This window comes from Sarcophilus harrisii, chromosome 5, assembly GCF_902635505.1.
Source record: "Sarcophilus harrisii chromosome 5, mSarHar1.11, whole genome shotgun sequence".
NCBI classification, from domain to species: Eukaryota; Metazoa; Chordata; class Mammalia; order Dasyuromorphia; family Dasyuridae; genus Sarcophilus; species Sarcophilus harrisii.
Genome location: NC_045430.1, coordinates 115478831 through 115500822, shown reverse-complemented (window position 1 = coordinate 115500822; position 21992 = coordinate 115478831). Strand labels below are relative to the sequence as shown.

Sequence of the window (21992 nt, the reverse complement as noted above, 5' to 3'; positions counted from 1 at the left end):
TTCAACTTAGAAAGTCTTAACCTGTCACCAGTTGAGAATATTACAAAGCATGTGTTTAGAGAAATAATCTTCAGTAACAGTTATTAATGAAAATATTTTCCTTGAATAGATTCCTAAGCAGACAGGACAGTCAAAAAAAGGATTCCCATCAATAATCCTCCTACAGACTTAACTGGATGCTTATTATAGAATTCCTGCAACTTTAGAATTCCAGTTATGCACAAAAAAAAAAAATATGAAGCATATCAGTGTACAGGTCACATTTTGTGATCAAGTAAACTGCATGTCTAAAAAATACAAATGATTCCAATTTTTAACTGAATATGTAAATATTTTGTGATATCATTTCTTGGAATATAGGCTCTATCACTTACTACTTCTGGGAATGAATAAAAAGCATTTATTAAGCTCTTACTGTGTGTCAAACATTGGTGATAAAAAGTTAGGAAAGAGAAAGATAGATATATAGAGAGAAGCAGAGACAAAGACAGATTCAGAAAGACACAATGCCTGTCCTTCAAGGAAGAAAACTTATCTTAGGGAAGAGTGGACCAGAAAAGGAAGTTTTATTTTGGAAGGTAGCTAGATGTCTGGAAGGTATGTAAAGCTAGAGTACTGTCTGGTATCTAGGCTATCCAGTAAATATAGTGGGTTAGTTGGACTGTTTTGCATGTGCTCAGTCATAGATCAAAACAAAGTCCAATCTTGACCTAATTTAGCCTCAAAGATAAATGAATTGATTTCCCCATGGATTGTATTCAGGAAGATCTAGGTGTGAAGGTCCAGATCTCAGGTCTGGTGTGAAGTAACAGATAGGAAAAAAAATGAAATGGTATCTTTGGGCAACTTCATGAGCTATAATATTTGAACATTATCTGGCATCTAGAGCTGGCTATCAAATAAAACAGATTCAGATGTAAATCCCATTCTGGACATGGCAATTCACAGTGTCTCTGTATTCCCTATATAATAAGGATCAGGCTTAGATTATCTGATGTTTTCCTATCTCTAAAATTCTTTCATTCTTCAGTAAGCAAATACAATACAACAAACATGAACTAAACATTTATATAACATGTAGAGCATTGCGTTATGCATTGGAGTGAAAATACTTAGATAAAATAAATGTCTGATAGGGATAGGACTTAGATACAACTGATCTCAAAATAATAAATTGAGAACAAATATATTTACAATCTTAGAGATCTTAACAATCTCTAAATATTGGTAATTAACAACTATCTCCTAATGCACTAAAATGCTAATTCAAGGAATTTATGATTTTAGCAATGTGGGGACTTTCTCTCATGATAAAGATGGGTACATATTATGACTGTCTGACTTTTGCCTATATAGTTCTGGAAAACTCCACAGAATCATCAACCAATGTACTTGGAATGGGTGGGGTGGTCTCTTCTAACACTCTTGACTTTGTATAGATGCGACTGGAACATGCAGGCTATCAATTAACCCTTGCTCTCAACACATAAGAGGTTTACTTTTCCCTTCAGTTACAGGTTTCTGACCATATCAACTAAGACACTTCCAATTATTTTTTCCTAAAATATTTTATATATAATATACCTTTCTACTTCTTTTTGAGACCTTCAATTTTTAAATTTTTAAATACTGGCATTCACTGATTAAAAAACAAACAAACAAACAAACAAAACATAGAATTCCCAGAAGAATACTGATTGAAATAATGAAGCCTTGTTTCAGAGATTAGATTGAGTTTTTCAAAACTATACAATTTCCCAAATGCACTAATGTTAGTTTTCCTCCTACAGTTCTGCATTAGATCCATTTGTAATGCCTGATGTACCAGGTCTAGATACTGTCTCCTCAATGGGTCAATCAACAAGTAAATTAAGTGCCTAACTGTAAATTTAGCAATCTTCTCTCCTACTGGTACAATCAGCTGTTTAAAATCCATGGTTTTCTTGACCAGTTTCTTAACTATTTATATCCTTCCACAAATGTTCTGTATTTTTTCTACTAAATGACTTTCATTGGCAATAGTTAGCACACCACCTAATGAACTGAATACTAATTCATTATAATTAAATAAATAAACAATTTTTTTTCTTGAGAGAGTGGTATTTAATGAGGGCTAGCATGCAAAAAGGTTTTCAGTACGAAATTCTTAGTTCAATAAACTATAAAATAAGAATCTGTTTTTTTTTAATTTTTGAATAATAAAAGTAGAATTCTTAACAGTAATGTCAAACCTATGTGGTAGGCAATTGTTTCAGAAAGGAAGATGATAATGAATAATAATTAATACCTAATCTAGGCCTAGTAATGCTTGCCATGGACTTTGAAAGAAAGAAAAAAAGGCTGAAATGCTGATAGGAAGAAACTGGGGAGGGGAGGGGAGAGGCACAAAAAGAAAAAGTATATGTGAAAGGCAGATCATAGGACTTCTTTGTTAAAGTCCTACCAAGTGCTTTTAAAAAAAATTTCAATTAACATTTATTAAAGGTCTATAGTGACTTTTATAGTATAGTAAGGCACTGAACTAGAATCTGTGGAGACAGAGTTGAGCAGATTTCATACTATCACAGAATCACAGAATTTTAGAGATGGAAGATAATTATTTTGGCTAGGTAGTTCCTGAAAAGAGCACATTCTCTTCTACAACTAACAAGTGTTCATCCAGTGTCAACTTGAAGATGTTTAACGAGAGAAAATCCATGACTTCCAGAAGAGTCCCTCTCTACAAATGGTCATAATTTTTAGAAATGTATTTTTCTCATACTTGGTTTCATGCTATATTTGTGTCTTTAAAAGCTCCACTCACTGCTCTCTGTAATATTCTTTTTGGTTTGGTTTTCTTGGGGGTCTCTGGGAGCAGCCTTCATTTCAGTTCAATAATCACCACAAGAGTAGCCAGGGGTTAAAGTCTAAATCCTTTATTATCTCTTTCAAAGTCTTTTCTCCTTTCCTGGGGCCCAGTCAGCTTTCTTAGAGGCCTATCTCTCTCCTTGGTTCCAAGAGCTTGAGCTCCAACCTGTCTTCTCTGCCCTCTGAATCTCTCTGAATGAATCCTGGCTAAGGCTCCTAGCTTATATGCTCTACACTGTGTATAAACCAATCAATATATCTCTAGGAAACCAATATTTGTTGTAAGATTAAATCAATCATACTGAACTTAAAGTACTTATTAATCACCATGCTAAACTAGACAACCATTGTCTTCATCAATTCCACTTAGTATCTTGTTTCAAGTTCTGGCCCATAACATTTTGGATATACATGTTAGAGTCAATAAGAATACATTTACTCCTTTCACGTGACATTTCTAATATTTGAAAATAACTATCATGTGCCTGCTAAATCTTCTCTAATGTAAAGAGTTCTTTCAAATAATCTTTAAATTATATGCATTCAAGACCCCTTAATTGCTCTGGCTGCTTCCTTTCAACATGCTCCAGTTTAGTAATATCCTTCCTATATTGTGTGATGCCCAGAAATGAAAACTATCACCTGTTAATAACTCAGAATTAAGTATATACGGGAGCAATGTATTCTATTGAGACCAAACACCAATTTGCATTCTATTTGATACTGTTTCTCAAATTGGGCAACAAAAGAGAATTTCCAAATGCCCCTAACAGTTGCTTCCTACCAAGCACCTACCAACTCAGATCTAGGGTGGATACTCTAGGCCAGATCTAGGCCTTCTTAACTCCACACTTCTGGGCCTGGAGGGAGTATCCACTTCTTTCTTTTTTTTTTTTTTTCTTTTTTACTATTCAAGTTCCACTATATCTGAAAATTAGATGTTTTCCAACCCCATTACCCCAAACCCTTATTCAAGGATTCAAAAGATCTTAATTAATGATAAAGAAACACTTCTGGGGAAAATTCTGGGAAGATGGTGTAGTAGGTTGGTAAATTTCAAGCTCTCCAGATTTTCCCCACAAATGGAACAAATCTATATCTCAGGGAGAACATAAACTGGTAAAATAAAATCAAGAAGACTTGGGGCTGAAGAGGAGTCTGCCAAGTGCAACCCCAGAAGATCTGAAGAAAGACCAAAGAAGATCCAAAGAAAGATCCCTACCTGGGATTAACCTGTGTGAAGTGCAAACACCTCTTGCCTAGCTTTATAGAAACTCCAAGTGGGGAGCCCTGGGGAGAGCTGGGTATGGCTGGAGCCTCAGCAGGAACCATAAAGACTTTCACCTCCCAAACAGTTTGGCTAGTAGGTGTTTGAGTCCAGAAAGATGCAGTGAATTTTGGCTCATTGGTAACAATAGGCTTAGCTGTGCTGCTGACTTGGATCCTGGATGAGAAGAAATCAGCACCTGGTGAGTTTAAAAGCAGCAAGGCAGGATGCTGCTGGCTACCAGCATTTGCAGGAGGGTGGAGCTCTAGGTTTAGGGTTTCTGGTTAGAGAAAACAGCTGAAGGGAAACTTGAAACACAATCCCCTGGTCCTATGATTAAAAATCTTACACTAATACTTATTTTTAAAAATGAGCCAGCAAAAAAGAAAGAACCCTGCCATAGAAACACACAGAAACAGGAAAGATCAGGGTTCATCTTCAAAGCAGGACACTGAAGTTAAAAAAAAAATGCTTCTATCCCAAAGAGTAATGTGAAATGGCTCCTTGCCCAGAGAGAATTTATAGAAGGACTCTAATAAAAAAATTTAAAAATCAAATGAGAAAAATTGAGGAAAAACTGGGAGAAAAAGATCCAAGAAAAACAAGATTATGAAAAAAAAAAAGTCAACCAAGTAGTAACAGAGTCTCAAAAACTTAAGTAATTCTCTAAAAATTAGAATTAGGCAAAGGGGAGCCAGTGAAGCAAGAGAGCAAGAAATAACAAAACAGACATAAAGAATGAGAAAATAGAAGAAAAATAAAAAATAAAAAAATAACTGATCTGAAGAACAGATCAAGAAGATAAAATATAAGAATAATTTGACTGCCAGAAAGTTGTGACCAAAAATAATACAGAAAACAATCCAAGAAAATTGTCTTGCAGTGATAGAACATGAGGGCAAAGTAGAAATAGAAAAAAATCCATTGATCACCACCTCAAAGATATACTTTGTAGAAAACACACAGAAATATTTTTGGCAAATTTTGAAACCCTTAGAAGAAAGAGACAAATTTGCAAGAAACAAGGGGAAAAAACCAATTCAAATATGCTGGAGCTACAATTAGAATCATACAAGACCTCTCAATAAATATAATAAAAAACCTAAGTCCTGGAATCACATCTCCTGACAATCAAAAAACTAGGTCTGTGGCCAAAAATACCATATCCAGCAAAATTAAATATAATTTTGAGTGAGAAAAAAATGAACATACAACAAACTTGTAGGACTCTCTATCAACCAAACCTGAACTTAACAGAAAATTTAACATATAAGAGGCAATATCAAAGATCAATTTTAAGGATCTCAACATGGACAAATGTTTTAAACATAGACAGATTGTGGGGTTTTTTTTGGAGGGGGGGAGTACATGAGAAATGTATACTCTATGTTCAAGATTCATAGCAACAATAGGGTAGCTAAAAAGAAAGATTGACAGAGTGAAGGTAAAAATAAGAATCATGTTATACAAATGAGGTGCAGAGGAAGAATAGACACAGAGACATTAGAGGGAGGAGGAGGACTCATAGTTCTAAAACCTACTCACATCAGAAATGGGTTCAAAAGGCAACACTACATATATACCATGAAGGGTATAGTATCTTCCAAAATCTATCAAAAAATAAGGGAGGAGGGATGGACAAATGGGGGATCAAAGGGTAAGGAAAGAAGACAGGAAGGAATCCTTGGATAGGGGGAGGTTAAATAATAGCAAAGCAAGTTATGGAGCAGAATTTAAGCAAAGAGCTAGCAGGGATAAGAAACACATGTGTATGTGAGAGTGAGTGTGTGTGTGTGTGTGTGTGTGTTTGTGTGTGTGAGAGAGAGAGAGAGAGAGAGAGAGAGAGAGCGCGCGCATATGTGAGTGAGTGTGTGTGTGTGTGTGTGTGTGTGTGTTTGTATGTGTAACATAAATCTACAAGTGTATATATAAATATATCTTTTCTAAATGTAACTTGCTTAGGGCTTGGGGGAGGGTAAAAGTAGGGGAAAGAATAAAGTAAATAAGTGTGCAGCAGAAAACTAAAGAAACAATTTATAAGTAAAGAAAAATGGACTTTCATGAATATAATTTCCTTCTACTAATATATATATACTTTCTTGATCTGATAATTTGTAGTTATATATTTTGAATCTGTTTCGATGTTTTACTGGATACATAACAATGTTCTCTTTTGTTTTGCTTTATTTTGCTTTGCATTCCTTTTCTGTTTTTCTGTTTTTCTTATTTTGTTTTTCCAAATAAAATACATTAAAAAAAAAGAAACTTCCTCATTATGATTAATCTAAAGATGGAGGTCTAAGATAACTGTTGATAATAAAGATAATATTAATAATAAACTTTAATATTTGCAAAGGGTTTTATATTTTTTATATTCATGATAATTCTGAATGGTAGATGGTATTTTTATCTCCATTTTACAGATGAGGAAGCTAAAAGTTTGGGAAGTGATTTGTCTAGGTCATACAACTAATAAGCTTCAAAGGTAAAATTTAAACTCAGGTATTCCTGACTATAATCTGGCATTGTATATACCATGCCACTTAGCTGCTACTGTTTTAGACAATATTTTATGCCCCTGACTGAAAAGATATTAACTATTTATTTTTAAGGATGGCTAAGGTAGGCAAGGACCTAACATTACAGTATGAAGGGAATTACAGATTCTTAACTACCATTGTTAGCTTTTAAGAATTAAGCACCAGTACCCACTTGAACATTTGAAACTATATCTATTTACAGTTTAAAAATTAAAATCCTCTTCAATTTTTCCTCCTCCCCTTATTATTTTATTCTATATCATTAAGACAATTGTTGTATGTAGAGAAGTTATATATGTTTGGATTGTTTCCTTAGGATTTGTCCAATATTTGGATATTCAACTACTGTAGGGAATACAGTATGGAATTTTTTTCCCTAAGTAAAAAAAAACAAATCAAACAGTCAGGAAGTTGAAAATGAACTGGCAAATATGATAGGCAAAAATGCAGACAGCACTGATGCCAAGAATGTACAATTAATGTCTACATATAAGTAGACATCAAATATTTTTACTAAAAAAGTACAGCATGTGATTTTCTACAGAAATGGCACATAACAGAAAGAACTTCTCAAAGCTATTTCTCTCAATGCATTTCTTAGTTTCTTGTATGACATTATCTTAGAGGAGTCAGAATATCCTGCAGAGAATATTACACTTGGAATCAGACAAATTACAATCATGGTGCTTAATATCTGGATGACCATGGGAAAATCATAATGTCTAAGTCTTGGTTTTCTCCTGTGGGTATAATATTTGTAGTACTCAATTCACAAAACTGTTGACAAATATCAAAGCCACTCAGTTTTATTATGGTGGTACAGTAGATAGAATTTTGGACTTGGAGTCAGAAACACCTAAGTACTAATCTCCCCTCAGATACTAGCTATGTGATCCTTTTTCAACCTCAATTTCCTCATCTATAAAATGGAGATAAAAATAGCACCTAACTTAAAAGGATGTTGTGAGTATCAAGTGAAATAATATATTAGTACTTTGTAAACTGTATGTTTACACACATACATACATACACACACACACACACACACCAACTAGAATTAGTAGCAATAGTAGTAATCAAGTTATAGTAGTTGTCATCATCATCAATGTTACAATAGTAGTTATAATCATAGTAATAGTAGTATAGGGATAATAAGATAGAAGTTGAGAATTCCATTAAACTTACTCTCCACAGATGTCAAAACTGCAAAAGGTATAAGTAGAAATGAATAAGGAGCTAATAGTCCTTGACTCCCCCTTCTGTTACCTTTCTACCATAGCTAAATTTCATGCCAATTTGAAATGACCTCACAATTAGACACTATCTCTTGCTCCTTCTGGCCTTGGATAATAAGCAAAACTATAAAGTAGGTAATGTTTTGCTTCAGTGATTCCCATCTTCCTTTTACTGTGATTGTGCTAACTTGACCTACAACAACTGACATCTCTAAGTACTTTCCTGTTTTTTAATTTGATTATTTTCTTACTTCTTTCTTTCCTCTAGTGAAATAATTGGCCCAAACAATTGTTTCTCTGTATTATTCTTATTCTATCTTTTAGAGATCTCACTTAAATTCATGTTACATGGAAGGTGTCTGTAAGAAACAAGTAGTAGAAAAGAGATGTTTTTTCTTAACCCATATGCTACATAATTTCTCAATAAATCTATATCCTCTGTATTTTGCAAAATTATTAAATGTATCTTAGAAAATAAAGTTGAAAAATTAATTGTATCCAATATATTGATTACTTTCCCATGCTACATTATCACAAGCACATACGCCTACACAGTAAACATGGAAAGAATAATGAATTCTCATGCACTAAGAGACAACTCAACAATGGGTTACATGGCAGCAAAGAAATAGTAGAAGATAAATCCTGACCATTCCATTATTGAAATTCTATAGCAAAAGAAAGAGGCTGACAACAATGATAAATCAGTGGTATATCTGATCATCTTATTGTATAAGACTGGGCTGATGTCTTTTGGCTTCAGTTTGGAAGATCCCCAGGCACATGCCAATCAGATCTATGGAATGATTGCACTTACTTTTGCTTTGTGATTTTGACCTGAAGGAGAAAAAATATTTGACCTAGGTTTACCTCTGAGTTCAGCTAATTTAAAAAAATTAAATTCAACTAATTTTTATTCCCCAACCCTTATGTTCAAAGTACAGGTAAAAGAAATAAAATTTAAAAAGTCCCTATTCTCATTCCAGAGGTGACTTGAGATTTAGTTTAATTCAATTAACACCTATTATCTATAAACTCTGTGCAGGTGGGGCAGCTAGATGGTACCCAATACAACAGAACACCAACCTTGAAGTCTGGAGGACCCAAATTCAATTCTGGCCTTTGATACTTAACACTCACTAGTTGTGTGACCCTGGACAAGTCATTTAACCCCAATTGCCTTGCAAAATAAATAAATTAACTATATGCAGGCAACAGGGCTCAAATGATACAAACAAAAAGGGATGAGAGAGCAAGTTGGGGGAGAGGAGATGTTACCCAAAGACACATTTTAAAATATCCCCTGCTCTCAAGGAATTTATATTCTGTAAGGCTGATACAATGTCTAAAAAAATTAAATTGGAGGTGGTATCTAACTACATGTAGGATAAATTGTAAATAATCAATAGAGGTGAGTCCATTAGCATTAAGGGGTTTTCTGCAGAAGATGAGAATTTAGCTGGGATCTGAATGCACTAAAGCAAGATAGTAAGTACAGATGAGGCAGAAGAAAATTCTTCTAAATATGGAGAACAACCAAGGAAAATGCTAGTGTATGAAGACTTAAGGCTAGCTCTTGGGCTACAAAATGGGGTGACTAGCTGGAAGGACGGTTCCTTCAACTGAAATAGGAAAGTTAGGAAGGAGAGCAGACTTGGGAGGACAGATAATAAGTTCCTATTTTGGAAAGCAGTCTTGGTAGGGTATATGGAAGAAACAACATGATAGAAGGTGGAAGTAGGGATAAAGTATGTGGATATGGATGGGAGAAGTTCTTCCATCCTCTGTCTATAGCTCCTAAATGTAAACCAGAAAATATACAATAAATATGGCACTTTACCTTGACATAACATTTGAAGTTGCTTCTTGAAGTGAGCTTTGGAATAGTTTTTGTTTATAAGTTATTATAAATGGTGCAGTTTTCTGCATTCTCAAAAGTTTCTTACAGATATACTCACACAAGACTCAATTTATGTTCAAATTACTACCTAATATATCATTTACATTGAAACAAATTTGTATTTCCTAAATAACATTACAGTCAAATTGATTACATTACCTCATGATCACCATTTACTTTTCTAGATACTTATGAACTATCTTGATAATGGCACATTATGTTTTTTTTTTTTCTAAAAAACAAAATCAAACTTATTAGATTTTAGTTTGCATATCTTAATCTCTTCTTTTTTTCTCCAAAATCAGGGCCATAATTTTCTTTTTTCAATGCTTGAAACCTTTCCAATTTTGCATAAATGTATAAGGTTTGCTAACAATAATTCAGAATTCTCAGCTTCTGTTCTTTCAATAACAGAGAATGTAATTCTTTTAGGTCAGGGGACTCAAATAAATGTAGGGTAGATAAACTTTCATCTTCATCTCAGGTAACAAGTCTCCCCATTAGAGAAACTGGAACCATTCCCAATAAGATCAGGGATGAAACAAGGTTGCCTACTATCACCATTATTATTTAATATTGTATTAGAAATGCTAGCTTTGGCAATAAGAGAAGAAAAAGTGATTAAAAGGAATAGGTAATGAGGAAATAAAATTATCACTTGCAGATGATATGATGTTATACTTGGAGAACCCTAGAGAATCAACTAAAAAATATTAGAACTATTCCACAATTTTAGTAAAGTTGTAGGATAAAAAATAAATCCATATAAATCAGCATTTTAATATATTATTAATACAATCCAACAGCAAGAGATACAAAGAGAAATTCCATTTAAAATAACTGTCAATAATATAAAATATTTGGGAATCTGTCTGCCAAGGGAAAGTCAGAAACTATATGAACAAACTTACAAAACACTTTCCACACAAATAAAATCAGATCTAAACAATTAGGAAAATATCAAGTGCTTTTGGATAGGACGAGCAAATATAATAACGATAACAATACTACCTAAACTAATCTATTTATTTAGTACTATAGCAATCAACTCCCAAGAAACTATTTTACTGATCTAGAAAAAGAACAACAAAATTTATCTGGAACAAGAAAAGGTCAAGAATTTCAAGGGAATTAATAAAAAAAATGCAAATGGGGGTGGCCTAGCTGTACCAGATCTAAAACTATATTATAAAGCAGTGGTTATCAAAAACATTTGGTACTGGCTAAGAAACAGAGTAGTTGATCAGCAGAATAGGTTAGGTTCACAGAACAAAACAGTACATGACTATAGCAATCTAGTATTCAACAACTCAAAGACCCTAGCTTTTGGGAGAAGAATTCACTATTTGACAAAAACTCCTGGGAAATTGGAAACTACTATGGTAGAAACTAGGCATTGGCCCACACCTAACACTGTATACCAAGATAAGGTCAAAATCGGTTCATGACCTAAACATAAACTAAGATATTATAAACAAATAAGAAGAACATTGAATAGTTTACCTCTCAGATGTGTGGAGGAGGAAGGAATTTGTGACCAAAGAAGAACTAAAGATCATTATTGATCACAAAATAAATAATTTTGATTATATTAAGTTAAAAAGTTTTTGTACAAATAAAACTAATGCAGACAAGATTAGAAGGGAAGCAATGAACTGGGAAAACATTTTTGCATTTAACGTTTTGATAAAGGTCTCATTTTTAAAATATATGGAGAATTGACTCAAATTTATAAGAATTCAAGCCATTCTCCAATTGATAGATAAAAGGATATGAAAAGACAATTTTCATATTAAGAAATCGAAACCATTTCTAGTCATATGAAAAGATAGTCTAAATTACTATTGATTAGAGAAATGCAAATTAAGACAACTTTGAGTTACCACTATACACCTCTCAGATTGGTTAAGATGACAGGAAAAGATAATAACAAATGTTGGAGGGGATGTAGGAAAACTGGAACATTAATACATTTGGTCGTGGAGTTGTGAACAGATCTAATCATTCTGGAGAGCAATTTGTAACTATGCCCAAAAGGTTATCAAAATGTCCATACTATTTGATCCAGTAGTGTTTCTACTGGACTTATATATCAAAGAGATTTTAAAGAAGGGAAAGGGACCCATATGTGCAAAAATTTTGTGGCAGCCCTTCTTTTTGTAATGGCTAGAAAATGGAAACTGAATGGATTCCCATCAATTGGACAATGGCTGAATAAATTATGATATATGAATGTTATGGAATATTATGGTTCTGTAAGAAACAATCAGCAGGATGATTTCAGAGAGGCCTGGAGAGACTTAACTGAACCGATGCTAAGTGAAATGAGCAAAACCAGGAGATCATTATACTCAGCAACAAGATTACATGATGATCAATTCTGACGGATGTGGCTCTCTTCAACAATGAAATGATTCAAACCAGTCCCAATTGTTCAGTGATGAATAGAGCCATCTATATCCAGAGAGAGCACTGTGAGAACTGAGTATGGTTCACAACATAGCATTTTCACTATTTTTGTTGTTTTTTGCTTGTATTTTGTTTTGCTTCTCTCTCTCTCTTTTTTCTTTTTTTTTTAATGGTTTGATTAGATTTTTCTTGTGTAGCACAATAATTGTATAAATATGTATGCATGTATTAGATTTACCATATATTTCTACCATGTTTAACATATATTGGGCTACTTGCCATCTAAGGGAGGGCATGGGGGAAGAGGGAGGAAATTGGAACACAAGGTTTTGCAAGGGCTAATGTTGAAGAAATGTCCATGCATATGTTTTGAAAAATAAAAAGCTTTAATTAAAAAAAAAACTCTCCCCATAGTCATTTTTTGTTGGTTCTTTCATTTCAATCCAAGGGTAATTTTTCTTGGCAAAGGAAAGAAAAGAAGAAAAATAATTCAGCATCTATAGTATGAATTCTCTTTATACTAAGCCTGAATAGCTTTCTTGCACTTCCTATAGCTATCATCTATCTCCAATAGAGCCAGGGGTGGGTCAGTTTTCCCCTTGGGGAAAATATATGTGTGTTACTTAAATTTAATCAGCATCATTGACATCTCCATCACTTTCTTAAGTCTAAACAACCAATAAATTAATAAATCATGCCCTGATTTTAAGTATTTTCCAATTTTAAAGGGCAAATGTTCACATTAAAAAATTTAACAATCCAGAACACCCCTACATACAGCTTTTTTTTTTTTTGTCATCCATAGTTTTGTGGTTTCTCTTTCTTTCTTCTCTCTTCTCCATCTGTCTATCTGTCTGTCTGTCTCTCTCCCATACACACACACACACACACACACACATACACACACACACAAACACACACTTCTTATTTTTGACAACTTCCCATTCCTTCATAGTTGTCTTTCCTGGCATAATCTTAATTAGTCTATAATTTTGGAAATAAATATCACCCACAAAATTTTTTAAGGAGGGAAATGTTCCTTTTCATAACTTAAAACAGAACCCTGATTATCTTATGTCAAATATTTATGAGTAAAATGAAACCTTTCCAAAAATTTCCAAATCAGGCCATTAAAAGGCAAAAATATATCATAAATTTTGTTTTTCTTTTTCCCCCTCTTGATTAGAATATAAAACAAAACAATGAAAATAATCTAGTAAGTTGAAAAGTTTATTTTATATTTTATTTCATTTCTCTGTTTGATTAATAACTAATTGTGACTAAGGCAGGCTGATTACTTTAGAAGGTTATTCATTTTTAATATATTTTACCTAAAACAAAAAAAAATAAGAAATATACTTGATAAACTGCTAAAATTTGGTGATTAATAGAGAATGTGGGTTTCTATTACTGATCATATTAGCCCAAGAAGGCAAAATGATAAACAAAGAAATTACAAAAACATACCAAATATATTGCATGCTTTGAAAGTTGCCAAGAAATAATTGCCTGGTCATTTAGCAGAGGCCAAAAACTTACAGCAAATAAATTCAATGGAATAAAGAATTCAAAAAAAGAGGAGAAATTTTATATGAATTGATATAGAACAAAAAAAAATGAAAGAAAAGCAGAACCAAGACAATATACATAACAGCAAAAAATGTAAATGAGAAAATCAATTTAAAAAAAGTCAAAGTTAGATGATTGCAAAGCTCATGGAATTCCTTGTTCATGACAGAGAAGCAGGGGACTTCTAGGACAAAATATAACATATGACTCTCAGCCGTGTACAGTTTCAAAAATATTTGCTTAATTGTCATGAGTAAGAGTTCAATACAGAGAAGTACATGTTTTGAAATGATTGTGTTATACATTTAAATATATATCCATATAATGCATTTTGGGGGGTTGAGAGAGAGAGAGGGGAGTTAGGGAAAAGGAGATGGAGGAGGAGGGAAAAGGAGGGAGAAAGGGAGAGGGAGGGGAAGGGGAAGAGAATGGGGAAAAGATGGAAGGGAAAGGAGGACAGGGAAAGAAGAGGGGAAGAAGGAGAAGGAAGGAGAGGAGGAGAAGGGAAGAAAGAGGGAAAGAGAGAGAAGGAATTCTGGGAGTTATTAGTCACTTCAGTTTGGTTTGACTATGAGTGTGAAATATGAGCACCAAAATATTCTTACTAATAATATATTGCAATCTACCATTTGGTATTATAATGTTTTCCATTTTTCCTTCCAATTTTAGCTGAAAAGAAAGCTAATCTTTTGAGCATTAGAAAAAATCATCACCTAGACCCACGCTGTTAGGAAAAAAATAAGAAAACAGAAAAATCTGTGACTAACCTGTGATCCTTTATACCCTCGTTTGTGGTCCCATTCAGAATGTCCCATGAGCTGAAATGACAAAAGGACTAGTGTAAATTAATTATATGATATTCCCAAAATATATTAACTTTTCTAAATTATGCATCTGATCTTCAAGATTCTCAACCAAACAAAGGGGAAAATGGTTAGGAAAGATAAAATAGAAAATTTCAATTACACAATATTAAAAATTTTTGTATACATTATATCAATGAAACTGCAATGAAAAGGAACTTATTTATTGAGAAAAAAATATGTTATTAATTATCTGATAATATTTGACAAAGACATATACATAAATAACACAAATATATAAAATGTAAAACATTCCCATTAGAAAGGTGGTCAAAGGATAAAGGCAACAAGTTCTCAGAAGAAAAAAATGAAACTAATACAATTATATAAAAGAATGTTCCAAATCACTAATAAAAAAATTGTAAATTAAAATCATTTCACACTCCAAAACTGGCAAAAATAGCAAAAGATGGGTTTTCTCAATGTTAGACTATGAAAAGACAAAGACACTAATATGCTATTGGTAGAGCTGTATATAATCATTTTGGAAAGTGATTTCAAAGTATGGTAAATAAATCACTAAAATGTCCATACTCTTTTTACTTGGAGACCCCACTACTAAACATATTTTCAAAAGAAGTCAAATTTTTAAAGGTTCCAAGTATACCAAAATATTTATAAAAGTACTTTGGAAGTGGCAAGGTAGGGAAGTTTTCTAAACATATTGTGGAAAGAAAGGGGTATAATTAAATATAATGGTTCAGGGAGTAATAATGAATATAAAAACTACTAGAGAAGTATGGAAATCTTATGCAAACTGAGGCAAAGTGCAGAAAGCACAAATGGAAATATACATACATATATATATATATATATATATATATGACAGTATAAATAAAAAGAACAATAATAACAATATAAATTAAAATCCTATTTTCAATGATTATAGTGATTTAGTTTGTCACAAAGAAGAGAATGCAGTCAGTCCAGGTCACAAATGACACAATATTAAAATATAAATATAATTTTACCAAAGAGGCTATAGAAATGGATTTTTCAATAATTTCCATGGTAATCAGATTGTGTTTGTGTGGGTAACTTAAGGACAGTTCAGCATTAAAAAGACAATTTACATGATTAATCACTTTATGAAAATGTTCTTCATGTTAGAGCACAAAAAGAAAAACCATAATCTGCCCTTAATTTAAAAATAAAACAATATTACTCTAACACTAAAGGTATTGTTACTTATAATGGAGAAACACTAAATGAAATGCTAGATACCTCAGTAAGTTAAAATAAAGCTAGGGAATAAAGTTCTGTTTAAAAAAAAAAGTGTAAGCAAAGAATATTCAGTATATCAGATTATTAGAGTCTACAAATTAGTAAAAACTTTACTTTGCTGAATGTCATTCATGCATAAAACATAAAAACAATTTAGAGAAACATAAGATTTGCATGAAATATGAACAAAGTGAAAGAAAATTTACTTTGCAGTAAATAAATATAACTCTAAGAAGTTACAAAATTTTAGTCAAATACAATATATTATCTTAGTAATCATTTTAAAAGGTATCATACATATTAATTCTTTCTGTTAAGGATCTGCATGTTACAAAAGAGTCTCATATTGCTCAAAATCATGAACTTTTACCTACTCTTGTTTTTGAAGATAAATACTGCAAGTGAACAATGAGGAAACACACTGATTTCCAATTTCCCCTTTACAAAGTAGATGTATTGATTTTCCTAAAGGGGACTAAACAAAAGTTTATATGCATAACTCCATCCTGTGTATTTCAGTTCTCCCATGTCTCACATTTTAGTCTACTTCAAGAATGTAAACCAAATGCTTTACAAAGGTATACAGACATTTTGATAACTGTATGTGAAAATAATTTATTTCCTTTCTAATCCAATTTATTTTATTTCATTCTTTTAAATATATTATTATCCAAAGGGGTTCATGGGCTTCATCAGATTGTCACAGAGATCGCACACACACGTGCACACACACACACACACACACACACACACACTCCAAATCCTTACTTCATGGTATTAAGAAGTGAAATGCTTCAGCCAAGCCAATTTATATCCTGTCAAGAAAACATCATTAACTTTAGAAAAAATTTCAAATGTGATTTTAGTAGGGATATTTATATCATGTATAGAGAAATTCCTTCAATGCCAGAAAAAAGGCCACATTTTCAAACTTAGTTAACCTTGACTGGGTTTCTGGTCATACCCTCTACTAGCTGCTTAATTCAGAAGGCAGAAGAAAATACTTTTAATTACATTTGGGAAATTGTGGTTATATTGATGACCTTGCAGTAAAAAAGCATATTTTTGGATTTTTTTTAATGTTATAAATTATTATTATTCTTTTAATTATCAAGTATTAAGATTTTTTTTTACTCTCAAGAAAAGAGGAAAAACAAAGAGGGAGGGAAGGGTCCTTGTCATCAATAAAAAGAAACCTTTCAATTTACTATATTATTTTCTTTGTTTTGTTTTATATCCAGATCAGGAAGAAAAAGAAACAAGGAGAAGAAGAAGGAGAGGAGGCAAGGGAAGAAGAAAACAAGGTAAAGAAAAAAAGAAGGTAAGGAAGGGAAAGAGGGAAAAGAAGAAAGGAAGAAGCCTTAAAGAAAGTCCTTTATCATGTTATATAGCTCCTATAAGGAAACATGTACAAGACTATCAAAGGATGAGAAGCTGTGACTGGCAATGCCCATATCAATGAAATTACAATTCTATTGAAATGTTAAAGCATAAGCTATTAAAATTGCCTGATCAAGTTGAAACATACCAAGGACTTAACAATAATTTGTCTTCACTCTGATATACCATTAAGAGCTAATATGTGTCTGCTATACAATTAATTGAAATAATTTAAACTGATGGGATATTTACCTTAAAAGAAAGCATTGATTGTATGTATGTATGCATATATCATGTATATATATATATACATATATATATATATATAGTGTGTGTGCATATATATGCGCCTGCCTCTGTGTGTATGTGTGTGTGTGTGTGTTAAAACTGAACCAAATGGATAAAAAATTTTTAAAGTGCTTCTAAAGATAAAATCCCATCTCTTACTCTCTAAATTGCTATTTGGCTATGACATCACAATTACGATGCTGTATACTAACCATTCAGGAAACATAAAATTATTACACTAAGTATCAATAATTTAAAAAGTAACTAAATCAATAAACTAAACCAAACTTTATTAAGGTAGAAACTGTTTTGGAAGTGAAAAGCACAAAATATTATAACTATAATTAATTATGTAACAGCAAGTATCATTTGACAGTACTATTTGAAAAATAGAAACTGGAAAAGGCTACAAGCCAAGACTAAAGTAGAGGAAGAACTGATGCTCAACTTTTTTGATTGCAGATAATGATGTACTTGATACATCCTCTAAAGGTGAGATGCAACAGAGACTACATCGATTTTTTGCCTCTTGGGCTAATTTTGGCCTGACAACACCAAGAAAATAGGTTCTCTACCAGTCAGTTCCACACCACTCATGGATAGAAATTTTGAATGCTGTGGATAAGTTCACTTATCTTAGCAGTATATTTTAGTCATATACATCAAGATGATGAGTAGATGCATTTCTAGAGCTACTTCAGTATATGGAAGATTCCAAATGAAAATGTGGGAAAGAAGAAATATTAGGCTGCCTTCTACAGAGGTTGTGCTGAACTTATTGTATGCCTCTGAAAACTAGAAAGTATACCAGTGACATGCCAAGAAATTGAATTGCTTTCATTTAAACTGTCTTAGGAAGATTCTGAAGATCACCTGGAATGATAAGATATTGGACACAGAGGTCCTTTCTTGAATTGAACATGCAAGCATTTAAACCCTATAGCAGAGAACTCAACTCTGAAGAACTGGCACATTGTTCAAATGCCAAATGTATTTTTCCTAAAAGACTTTTTTTTTTATAAAGAACTTGCACAAGGCAAGCTCTCACACAGAATTCATTAGAAGCATTATAAGGACACTCTCAAGGTCTCTCTGAGGAACTTTGGGACAAGTTGTGAGACATGGGAGATAATGACACAGAATAAATATATACAAATTAGTTGAAAACAAGGTAGTTTGCAGGAGGAACACTAGTAAATTAGAGGAAACAGTAAAGGCTTCATCCAGAAGATGACATTTGAGCGGCATTTAAAAAAGAAAAAAGAAACAATGGAACTCTTTGAGTTGTATATAAGAAGTTGTATATGCTCTTATGAGCATAAAGAACAGCCAGTACAAAAACATGGAAATGGGAGATGGAAGATTGTGAATGAGGAATAGAGAGAAACCACGTTTGGCTAGATAGAAGATTATATGAGGGGGAATTATGCACAGTGAATCTGGAAAGATCAAGTAAGGTTAGGTTTTGAAAGGTTTAAAAAGCTAAACAAATTTTATATTTTCTTCTAGGAGGAATAGAACACCATTAGGGTTGGTTAACTTGAGGAGATACATTGTCAGATCTAGTCTTCCAGAAAAATACTATGGTAATAATGTTTGATAGACTAAAGTAGTGACAGACTTGGAGAACACAGGCCAAAAAAAAAAAAAAAAAAAAAAAAAAAAAAAAAAAAAAAAAAAAAAAAAAAAAAAAAAAAAAAAAAAAAAAAAAAAAAAAAGAGGGTCTAAACAAAGACATTAGTTCTATGCAAAGAAAAAAGATTGATGTAATAAATATTGTTGTAGAAGAAATAGCAAGATTTGACAAGTTACTGGAGATCTAGGATGATGAAGAATGAGAAGTTGAGGATAATATTGAGGTTATGAACCTGAAATCCTTGAAAGATGGTATAGATTTAGAAATAGGGAAGTCTAAAAAAAGGTGAGAGTCTTTGGGAAGAAAAATTAGGAAAATTAAAATTGTGGCAAATGCTGCTGTGATTAGATAATTCCAAACTGTATACAATTACAAAAATCTGTATCTTTATGCCAGGAGTATTTTGGCAGTGACAAATGGCTAAATCTTTGAATATCATAAGTTAAGAAAAATTGCAATTACAAATAATCTGAAAGTCAACAAAGATTTATGGTAGGCACGAGTTGGTTGTGGTACATTAACAATAATTACTTGGTAATAAGAAACACTTGAAAATGAAAAATAGAGATGTTATCAAGGACATACAAGCCTGAAAAAGGGAATGGACTGAACATAAAATAATGAGTAGCAATAGATTAACAGACTAAGAGGTACAGTGGTAACACCAAAATATTTTAAAAGAAAACATATTTCTTTATCAGTGTACTGAACTATATATATAATAGTTCAGAATCCCTTAGATTGATTTACATTCACTCAATAATCATAATAAATGAGCTATAGCACATCAAATATTTCTAAATAACAAAGTTTAGTGACATGGATCTTTCAATCTGTTTATATTAGAAGGTTCATAATCACAAAATTATCAAATGAAATGTTTTTAAGATAAAGCCATAGGAACTAAACCTATAATCTCACTGGCATAGGGCAGTGCTTCTTAAACTTTTTCTACTCACAACCCTTTTCACCTGAGAAATTTTAAATGATCCTTCATAGGATGTTATGAAGATCAAATGTTATAATTTCTGTGAAGTTCTGTGTAAACATTTGTTGTTCCGTCATTTCAATCACATCCAATTCTTCATCACCCTGTCTAGGGTACTCTTAGCAGAAATACCAGGGTAGTTTATCAGCTCCATCTTGAGTTCATTTTATAGGTGAAAAAACCTAGGGAAATACTGTTAAGTGACTTTCTGAGGATCACACCTTAGAAATTTTAAGTATAAAGATATTTAAAATAAGTATACAAATCAAAGATTCACTGATAATTAATCATAATTTCAAGACCACCCCCCGCCCCAGCTCCACATTCAGGTGAGATGCAGTACAGGCTCATGACCCACAGTTTAAGAAGAAGCTTTGGTATAAGGAACTCACAGGTGAGGAAATTCCCTCTAACAATGAACAATGACTATCTCTCAAAAATTTATAACCTCAGAGAACTTCCTATCCACTAAAGCACTGAGAGTTTAAATGACTTGCCAAACCAAATACCATATGTATCAGGGTCAGGATATGAACTTAGGTGTTCTGGGTAAATACCCAGTTTTTCACCTACTATGCATGCTGCCTCTCATAGAGATCTAAGTAAAATTACAGTGATTTTACTAAGTTATTTTACTAAGTAAAACTACAAAGCAGAATTGCATTTTCTAATAAATATTGTTTCATGTTTTCTCATCTATAAAATGATAAAAATAATAGAAATTACATCCCAGATTTATTGTATGAAAGATCATATGAGATGAAACTTGTAAAGCTATTAGCATATTCTTGGAACATGATAGGCACTTGTTAAATGCTTGTTTATAAGATTACAATATTATTTACTTCATAACAGTATTTTTAAAAAATTTATTGATTCCTTTTTTAACATTAGTATAACAGTCTCCTCTCAATAATGCAAGATTTTATGAATTAACAGTCACATTTTATAGCATCACAAATCTTGACTCAAAGTAAAATATACTTATCCCATAACCATTCCACTACCACTCCCTTCAGACTAGCAAATATATTCACTTGAGTACTTAGCTATTAATAACTGCTTGCTATAAAGATATTTTTAAAATATATTGCAGAAGAAACTTGGGCTATAAACTATTTGCCACAAATGGAGTAAAATGCTTTCAGGGATTTGAAATAATTTTCTTATACAGGAAATCTCTTTTCCCTTTCTAGGTCCAGGTGAAAGAATACTAAATATAAAGTAATCTTCCTTTTTGGAGACAAAACATTCATCCCCCAAAAAATTAGTGTTTGATTTCAGTTAATCTAAAATGCAACCACTTTGAAATTTCTAACTTTCTTCCCACTATCCAAGCCAAGGATGGCTACATCCTTATGGAATAAATTTCTCTTCTTAATAAAATTCTACACCATAGCCTTTGGCTCATAGTATGCTATAATGGACTCACTTCCAAGAAAAACAAAATTGTTGCCAAACATAGGATTAAAAAAAGTTCATGAGATAAACAAAAATTTTGTAATAGAAACAAAAAAAAAACTCTAACCAAGTAAAATACTTTAATAACACTGAGAAATTAAGAATAAATGTATATTTCCTTACGTAAAAATATTTTCCCACTATGATTTTTAAAAATATTTATTATAATGGATTCCCTCTCCTTTTTTTGTTTGTTTTTGGTAGCATAATAGAGAACTAAACTTGGAGGAAGGAAGAGGTCATTTAAAAACCTGTGACCCAGAAGTCATTTGAGCTGTTTCCTCATCTGTAAAGTAGGCATTATGATAGTACCAACTTCACAAAATGTAAAGATCAAATGTCATAATTTCTGTGAAGTTCTGTATAAATCTTTGTTGTTCAGTAA

At 32.3% G+C, this 21992-nt stretch overlaps 1 protein-coding gene across 1 annotated transcript in view; it reads right to left on the bottom strand.

Moving 5' to 3' along the window:
- PDE3A (phosphodiesterase 3A) overlaps nucleotides 1-21992 on the bottom strand; it is a 313468-nt gene that overhangs the window by 133760 nt on the left and 157716 nt on the right. Inside the window, exon 2 of the mRNA XM_003771175.3 lies at nucleotides 14535-14585. Within this exon, the coding sequence (XP_003771223.1) occupies nucleotides 14535-14585 (51 nt within the window). The remainder of the gene's footprint in view (nucleotides 1-14534; nucleotides 14586-21992) is intronic.